The sequence below is a fragment of the Lacerta agilis genome, chromosome 3, assembly GCF_009819535.1.
Source record: "Lacerta agilis isolate rLacAgi1 chromosome 3, rLacAgi1.pri, whole genome shotgun sequence".
NCBI lineage: Eukaryota > Metazoa > Chordata > Lepidosauria > Squamata > Lacertidae > Lacerta > Lacerta agilis.
The window spans coordinates 8,591,422-8,600,128 of NC_046314.1; the positions used below are offsets into that span (position 1 = coordinate 8,591,422).

Here is an 8,707-nt window from a genome sequence, read left to right on the forward strand (position 1 = left end):
TTGAACTTGATCTAATTTACCAAGTTTATTTTACTTGTAAAATGTTGAGCTTTTTAGGGGAGCCACAGTTCAGCTTCTTTGGGCGGAGCCAATGATCTACCAGTGATCTACTGCAGACGTCCAGTGATCTACCGGTAGATCACGCCTGTTCTAGAGTAGCCATCTTTACTTTCAGGATAGGATAAGGAAAGTGTATATGTGTATTGGTGGCGGTTTTCTTATGAGCATCTTTCACGTCAGGTGTGTGTGAGTTTGTGTGTGTGTTTTAAATGAGCATTTAAAAATGTAACTGGCAATGGATGTACAGTGGTGCCCCGCTAGACGAAAATAATTCGTTCTACGAATTTTTTTGTCTAGCGAAGCGGCAATGACAGCCGCGCTCCGCTAAACGAAAAAAAAGACGAAAATTTTTCGTCTTGCGAAGCAGCCCCATTGACTTTTTCGTCTTGCGGGGCGGCTTCCGCTAGACGAATGCCGTTCGTCTAGCGAGTTTTTCGTCTAGCGAGGCATTCGTCTAGCGGGGCACCACTGTACAAGGAATTCTGTCCCTTAATTTTGGGTATGTGCAGGCCACTTGGTTGTGACCTAAGCGAGATAATCAGATGTAAGGGCCTGTCCAGAAAAGAAGTGTCATGACATATTTTTCATCTTTCACAGACGAAAAACGCAGATTACTGAGTCAGGTTGTACGACCTCAAGAATCGCGCTCACTTAGTCCTACACACCTTTCAGAAGACAAGCAGAGCCGGTGGAAAGACAGCGACCGAAAGCCGGAGAGAAAGGACAGCTCCAGACACTATGAGGAAAGTGATTTCAAGGAGCGGAGTTCCTCTTCTGGGGACAAACAGCGAGAGCAGCGGGAGACCAACGAAAGTTCAAGGAGCCGGGTCCAAGAGATCACAAGCAACCGGGCTTCTGAAGATCGAGAGGCTGCTGACCATGCGCACGAAGATAAGAAAAAAGTTAAAATACAGAAAAAGACTACGAAGAAAAAGAAAGAGGATGACGTTGGGCTGGAGCGCTTCGTTAGTGAGCCGGCTCCAGAGAAAGCCCCCCAGGTCTTTTCTCCCAAGAAAGCTCAGAAAAAGAAGAGCACTGAAAAGAAGCGCAAAAGATCAAAAGGAGATTCCGAGGCTTCTGAGGAGGACAGCGGCCCACACCAGAAAAAGAAAAAAGGCCCAAGGACACCACCAGTAACCACCAGAGAGGAGCTGGTGGAAGTGGTGCCTGAGAAATCTGTGGTCGTAGAAGCTGCGCCCAAGAGAGAGGACACAACCTTTAGCGACTGGTCGGATGAGGACGTTCCAGAGCGTGGGGAAAGTATTCTGGAGAGAAGTTCCGAGGAGCCCCACAGAAATAGCCATCGCGCAAGGACTGAAGTCGTGGAGCCCCCTCACGTGGTTGAGGAGCCCCCTCACCATAAACCTACGGAAGAGAAGAGAAGCAGCAGTCTTTGTAGCAATCGGAGCCGTACCTCCAGTCGACTTCGCTCGCCCTCCAATGATTCTGCACATCGTAGCGGAGACGACCAGACCGGCATTAAGAAGATCCTGCATAGCAGCGCTGGCGACAGAGAGAGAGAGAGGAGGTGTCTAGAAATTGCCGGAGAGCGGAAGTCGAGAATTGATCAACTAAAACGAGGGGTTCCCAGCCGCAGCACCTCTTCAGGTAGTTCCATTTGTGTTTCTCTGCTTACACAAGCTGCCTCCTCAGATTCTCATAATACCTCAGACCTTTGCTGCAACGGGGAGGGGATCTGCAATGGTGGAGTCTCCTTCTTTGGAGGTCTTTAAGCGGAGGCTTGACAGCCATCTGTCAGGAATGCTTTAATGGTGTTTCCTGCTTGGCAGGGGGTTGGACTGGATGGCCCTTGTGGTCTCTTCCAACTCTATGATTCTACGATCAGGAAAGTTGCTGGCTTCCACTTTCCGAAGTGTTGTAGTATGCATCTCATAATCTTTAGCCTGATAAAACAATTCCCCTTCCTGGGTTGAAGGTTGGTTGTTGGTTAATGGTTTTCCCGATGCTATGCTCTCTTTTAAGTTTTGAAATTTATTTGTAGACTTTGTTATTGTCTTCATTAATAGCGTGAATTTGGACTCAAGTAGCCCCCAAGGTGGCTTTCAATTTAAAATGGCATCATAAAACAATAAACAAACCACGGTGCCTTTTCTAACCATGGAACATCTTTAGATGTTCCATGGCAATGGCTTAGATCCTTAGTAGCATCACCTTTGCCTATATTCCAAGGCGGTACTATCATATATATCATATTCTGCCCTTGCTGGTTGGGGATAAATATTTTGACAAAAATGTGGGAAGGTGTAAATGTGCATCTTCAGAGCAGAAGCATCCAAACCTTCTGCTTTCCAGGAACCCTTCCCAGATTTGCTGAGGGAGTTTTTCCTATCCGCCAAAGAAACCTAGAGAATTGTAGGGGTGGGGGGTCTGGGCACATAGGATCATACCCTAGTTTGTAAAGCAGCACTTAAACCACAGTTTCCTAGTGTGGACATAAAGGGAAACTGTGTTCTAACAAACCAGAATATCGGCTTCAAAAGGAAAGAGCAAGAAGAGAACTGGCGGAACACTGCTTATTCTCAGCCAAGCTCTGTTAGGTGTGTAGTCCATGTACAACTTAGTCATGCACCTGCTTCACACTTTTATCCAGATCGACAGGATTCAAGGAGCCACAGTTCCAGGCGAAGTTCTCCTGAATCAGATCGCCAAGGTCATTCCAGATCTGGGTCTTTTGATAGCAGGGAAAGGGTGCAAGAGAGAGACAGGCATGAGCACGATCGTGAACGGGACCGACGAGATGCGAGGCAAAGAGATTGGGACCGAGATACAGCCAAAGACTGGCTAAGGAACAGAGAGCGGGACAGAATTCGCGAACGAGAAAGACAGCGGGAAAAACGAAGGGATACAGATCGTGAAAAGGAGAGGCTACTCCTGGAGAATCCTGAGAGAGATCGAGGTGCCAATATTTCCTCTCAAGCAGAGTTATCCAAGCACAGTGAAACAAAACCGGGCAAGGAGCATCCAGAATTCGAGGTCATCTATTTGGACTCTACCTCCCTCGAGAAGGAAAGGCTGGATAAAGACTTGGGACCTTTGCAAGGATTCGAAGATGGGGTTGAAGCTGAGAAAGTGGAACATTTAGAAGGTGATGTATTATCAGTCTGTTTTTGTTGTCCAAATACCTGAATGAGTCTTTTTGATGGAGAATTGAGTGTTTCATCATCTTCTTGAGGGTTCTGATCTTGGGTCCACTTCACACACCAACTCAGCACTGAACAGTATAGATACCTCTAGAAGAGTGTGTTTGACTCTTCTTCCATGACCTCCAATGCAAATCATTCTCATTCTCTCTCTCTCTCTCTCTCTCTCTCTCTCTCTCTCTCTCTAACACACACACACACACACACACACACACACACACACACTTGCTAGTCTAAGCAGGTTGGGGAGGGACATGGACATTATCTGCATCCTCTGTGCCCTGCCTCCTGGAGCCAATTGCAGTGAGGAGTTTATGCCAAGGGAAAGAGGCAGGAGGAAAAGGTTGCAACATATTTCTCCCCAAACACTGTTTCCCTGCTAACAGGAACAGTAGGAGATCCTAATCTCATCTCCTGCAGCATGTTCAGTTGGCGCTTAAAATGACAACAAAAGCATGTATTTAGTATGGAAAGTTTCTTGTTAAAACTCTTAACCAAATGTGTTTTAAAAAATTTCCCCAGATATAATATGCAGCTCACATTTGGTTTGGACCCAAAAACTGCTATCTGCTCACACACAGAGGGGTGATCTCTGGTTTTTGCCCTTTGTGCTTCAGCCAACCACATCCCATGCCATTTCAAAGAGGGGCCCAAGACTCTGGAGCATTTTCTTGGGGGGGGGGGGGGAGGATAGGCAGCTTTAGTGGAAGCACTCTTCTATAAATTGAACTGGACTCTCAGACATTAGGATCCAAGCCACGGAAGGTCTGCATTTCATTGATGTTGGTATTGGTGAGCTTGAAATTCAAATAGGTATGTTTTGCCATTGTTATTCTGTAGGTGGAGATGATGAAGTCAAAATAGATGATATGCAATCAATGGGGTCCGGTGCCGGAGAATATGAGCCAATTAGTGATGATGAACTGGATGAAATTTTGGCCGGTGATGCTGAAAAGAGGGAGGATCAACAGGACGAGGAGAAGATGCCAGGTGAGTTTTAGCGATCCTTTTTATATCAGGCCTGTGTGAATTGAAATAAATTCAACCTTTTTGTTTTATGTCTACACAGCTTCTATGTAAAGGTAATCTGTACTCTGCAGCCTGCCTAATTTATACACATTAAATGAATGGCCTTCATTTTGTGATTTTGCTTAATTCCACTTCTGTTAGTCATGGGAAAGGGGAGAGAAATTTTCCTGTTCTCTGAAGTTTTGTATCCTATCTAAATAATAGAACAACATATCAGTTTCTGGTTTGTAAACAGTGCTTAATGTACAGCTTCCTGGTCCAGATCATGGGAAACCATAGTTTTTAAGAAGTCATGACTTCAGCACCAAAGCTGGGCACTTGATGGGAGGGGAAAGGAAAGGAGCTATTGTGGCATAGTGGTTAAAAGTATTGGACTAGGACCTTTGAGAGCAAGGTTTGAATCCCCACTCAGCCATGAAGCTCACTGGGTGACTTTGGTCCAGTCACCATCTCTTACCTCACAGGGTTGTTGCAAGGATGAAATGTGGAGGAGAAGTATGTACACCTTGAGATCCTTGGAAGGTAAAGCTGGTGTATAAATGTAATGAATAAATAAATATGGATGCAGGACTTGTTCCCAGTCTAATAAATCATCATTGGTTGTGATGTCTAAAACCAGCCACATTCCACTTGAGCCAGTCACAGCCTCTCCTCCTAATCTGCATCACAGGGTCGCTGTGGAGATTAACTGAGGAGGGGTGGAACTATGTGTGCCACCTTGAGCTCCTTGGAGAAAAGGTGGGATATAAATGCAACCAATAAGATTATAAGAAATAAGCTTTAATAGCCAAGTGACTCGGAAAGAGATTATCTTCTGTCCAATTATTAAGTCTTGCCAGAGCTCTCTTCTCCTCCTCCTCCATCCCCCTTCGCTAGAGAGTAGCCGGCAACTGTCACTTAGTTCATTCAGAAATAGATGTCCTGTGAATTCCAGATTTCTAGCCATTTAAATGACTGTTGTATCCATTGTATGGTAATTAGTGAGAGACCATAATTTTTTTCAGCTCTGCCTGATATGTGCTGTTGAGCAGAGGAATAACTTCTTTTTTGTGTGTGTTTTCAGATCCTGTGGATGTAATAGATGTCGACTGGTCCAGTCTAATGCCAAAGCAGCCCAAAGAGCCGCGAGAAGCCGGAGCTGCTCTTCTGAAATTTACTCCCGGCGCTGTTATGTTGAGAGTCGGCATTTCCAAACAACTCGCTGGCCCTTCACTCTTCACCAAAATTAAAGAAACATGCCAGAGAACAATAGAGAAACCTAAAGGTAATAATTGGCTTGCTGGATCTGTCCAAATGAAGCTAGAAAAGCACCCAAGGATTTCGTTAATTTTGTATAAAGGACCCCTGACCATTAGGTCCAGTCGTGTCCGACTCTGGGGTTGCGGTGCTCATCTCGCATTACTGGCCGAGGGAGCCGGCGTACAGCTTCCGGGTCATGTGGCCAGCATGAGTAAGCCGCTTCTGGCGAACCAGAGCAGCCCATGGAAACGCCGTTTACCTTCCCGCCGGAGCGGTACCTATTTATCTACTTGCACTTTGGCATGCTTTCGAACTGCTAGGTTGGCAGGAGCTGGGACTGAGCAACGGGAGCTCACCCCGTCGCGGGGATTCGAACCGCCGACCTTCTGATCGGCAAGCCCTAGGCTCTGTGGTTTAACCCACAGTGCCACCCGTGTCCTTTTAATTTTGTATAGGCTGTATCAGCTGTTTGAAATGTCCATTCAAGTAGCAACATGCCCAATAAGTATTATGTGTGTAAGGAGGTTTGTGTATGTGTTGCTGCTCTGTTGAAATATTGAAACATTGTGCACAAACCATCCAAGATCTTTGTAAGCCATATGGAATGTAATATTTACTCTCACTGTAAAGTATCCCCAAGTGCAGCACTTTAATTTTCTGTATAGGAGTGAAAAGCCACCATTCACTTACCTGAGGGGGAAATAAAGGATCAGAGATACCCTTGGGGTGTGGGCCAAACATAAGTCAGTCTCCTGATGACCTTAGTGATCAAATTTTGTGCTCCTTCATTCACTTTAGTTACACACACTCTTCTCTTGACATAGTACAGCTGTATATTGGTGTCTTATCCATCATTTTACAAATATTTTCTTCATATTTTATTCTTTATGTTGCCTTTCTGTAGACGCCGAGAACTTATTTGAACATGAATTTGGGGCCCTGAACATGGCTGCCCTACTGCGAAAGGAAGAGCGATCTGGCCTGCTGTGTAATCTTGGTCCCTGTTGCAAGGCCTTATGCTTTAGGAGAGACTCTGCAATCCGCAAGCAGCTAGTCAAAAACGAAAAGGCAAGTGCACCTAACAGTCCACCGCATCACAGAAACACACGTTTAACACTCAGTAATTGCAAAGTGACTTGATTTTTTTAACTTTTGAGACTTGTTTCTATGGAATCATCTTTATATGCATCTAAACCAACCTGACGCACCCTCCCCTAGTTTCATAAGCCACATAGTTAGGTTTCTTCTGCAAAAGGGTTTGGTACTTGTCCATATACCATTTTTTTTTCCTTTTAAAAAGTGGCAGAAATTTAATTAATGACTTGAACACTAGAGGCTTTTAAGACCGGATGACTTCTCACTTTAGTGGCTGTTTTAAGATGCTGTTCTCCCCTGAAATCATTTTAGATACCTGTGGAAATTATCATTTCCCAGACATACTGCTAAATGTTTTTCCAATAAAAACCAGGCACTGTCCATTAGCACTAGTTGTGTAGCATCTTGTAAGTTCATAGGGTGACAGTGTCTGAACTCACCGTGCAGCTGTGACTAACTTAGCAATTGTTCTCCATTCAAACAGGGCACAACCAAACAAACCTACACAAATCCTCCAGTAGTAGACAATGAGTTACTGCGGTTGAGTCTACGGTTGTTTAAACGCAAGACTGTTCGCCAGGTTTCTGGACCAGAAAAGACAGAGGACACCAAGCTTTCACAACCGTATATCCCAGAAATCTGCATGTCCTGAGCTGGTCGGTGTCTCTGGCCTTTTCATCTTTTCACTGTTTGATAATAATTGATGTTTTCATCTTTATTCCTGTGAAGAAGTATGTTCGTGCCAGAAGAGGAAACACTTTCCATACGTACAGTGTGCATTACGAGTTGGGATAACAAAGAAGGTTGTTTGTACAACAGTTCGAAGACCTTTCTGTTTGGTTCACTGCATGTTTTTAGTACATCTAACTACAGATCTTATTTAAGAACTCACTTGTATTTAAGTGTGTGAAGATGTCCATTTTTGGAGACTTGTTTTTGTCACCTGCTATTAAATTTTTAAGAAAAAAACATGAGATTTTTTAAAAAAGGCTTGTGTATAAAGTTTCTTCTGCAAAATTTTCTTATCAATAAGATTTTTTACATTTAGCGCAAAGCTGTGCCTCGTTTAGTCTGTAGCGTTCATGTCAAAAATACAACCACATAAAGTCTTGTTTTCTCAATGTGTGAACATTGTATTGTTACCTTCATTTTTGGTTAGCATAATTTAGTTTCAGCAACACAGAAGCTATTAATGTGGTAGTTCTTTTTACAGGTGAATGCATTGCATTTATAACCGTTGCTTCTGTCTTCCTGAGTGCAAACACTTCCCCAACCAAAGGTAAATTGTTTGCTTGGCTAGTAAGAGAAACACTTGTTCCAGGGAACGAGGGTTGGGTAAGAAATAACCCCTTGCTTCAGAATACTCGGAAGTACGATATAGATTAACCTGACAATAACAATTCCCATATAGAAATACATCTCTGCAAAACAGTCTAAAAGGGAGAACCATTCAGAATGATTATATGGGATCAAGGTACAAATGTAACCTCCCTTGTGGGGTTTAAGTTAAATCACAAGGAGTTGTTGCTTATGAATACTTGTCCCCATTTTGCTGGCTGAAGTGCTGGTGTTTCAGGTTTTAGCAATACATTCCAACACTCTACGATTGCCAAACAATGGATGGAAACTATTTTGTGCCAAAAGGAGGATTATTCAGGGGTGTCAAGTGTTGCCACTGGCATCATGTAATGCAAGCGAGCTTCAGGGAACAAAGCCCATGAACTTCTTGATCCCGCACCTGCATATCCTCAGAGTTGTCTTTTGATGTAATATAAAAACTGCCTTGCTGCACAAGACGAGGAACAAAGAACTGTACACTTGGAAGATACTTTGAGGATAATCTAGTCCACCCCTCTGCAGTGCAGGAATCTCAGCTAAAGCATCTATGGTGGATGACCATTCAGCCTCTGCTTAAAAACCACCAGCTTCCAAGGGAATCTATTCCACTATTGAACAGCTCTTAAGCATCTAACCCAGTGTTCTGTTTCCAGTAGTGGCTGGCCAGGAGACTGAATGTTTCCAAAGAGAACATGGCGGTGATTCATTCTTGGTCACATGCCTCTACATGGAGATTGAATTTAGCTATCTTCTATGAAGGTGGTGTATACAGCAGCAGTATACAT

At 44.0% G+C, this 8,707-nt stretch overlaps 1 protein-coding gene across 6 annotated transcripts in view; it reads left to right on the forward strand.

The window, feature by feature from the left end:
• ZC3H13 (zinc finger CCCH-type containing 13) overlaps positions 1 to 7,710 on the forward strand; it is a 42,029-nt gene extending 34,319 nt beyond the window's left edge. For 5 of the 6 annotated variants that reach the window (XM_033142789.1, XM_033142786.1, XM_033142790.1 and 2 more), the window contains 6 exons: positions 658 to 1,668; positions 2,672 to 3,166; positions 4,062 to 4,211; positions 5,314 to 5,514; positions 6,394 to 6,557; positions 7,069 to 7,236. In XM_033142789.1, coding sequence (XP_032998680.1) covers positions 658 to 1,668; positions 2,672 to 3,166; positions 4,062 to 4,211; positions 5,314 to 5,514; positions 6,394 to 6,557; positions 7,069 to 7,236 — 2,189 coding nt within the window. Of the gene's footprint in view, positions 1 to 657; positions 1,669 to 2,671; positions 3,167 to 4,061; positions 4,212 to 5,313; positions 5,515 to 6,393; positions 6,558 to 7,068 lie in introns of all 6 variants that reach the window. The other variant, XM_033142788.1, reaches the window with a different exon arrangement.
• The last annotated feature ends 997 nt before the right edge of the window (positions 7,711 to 8,707 follow it).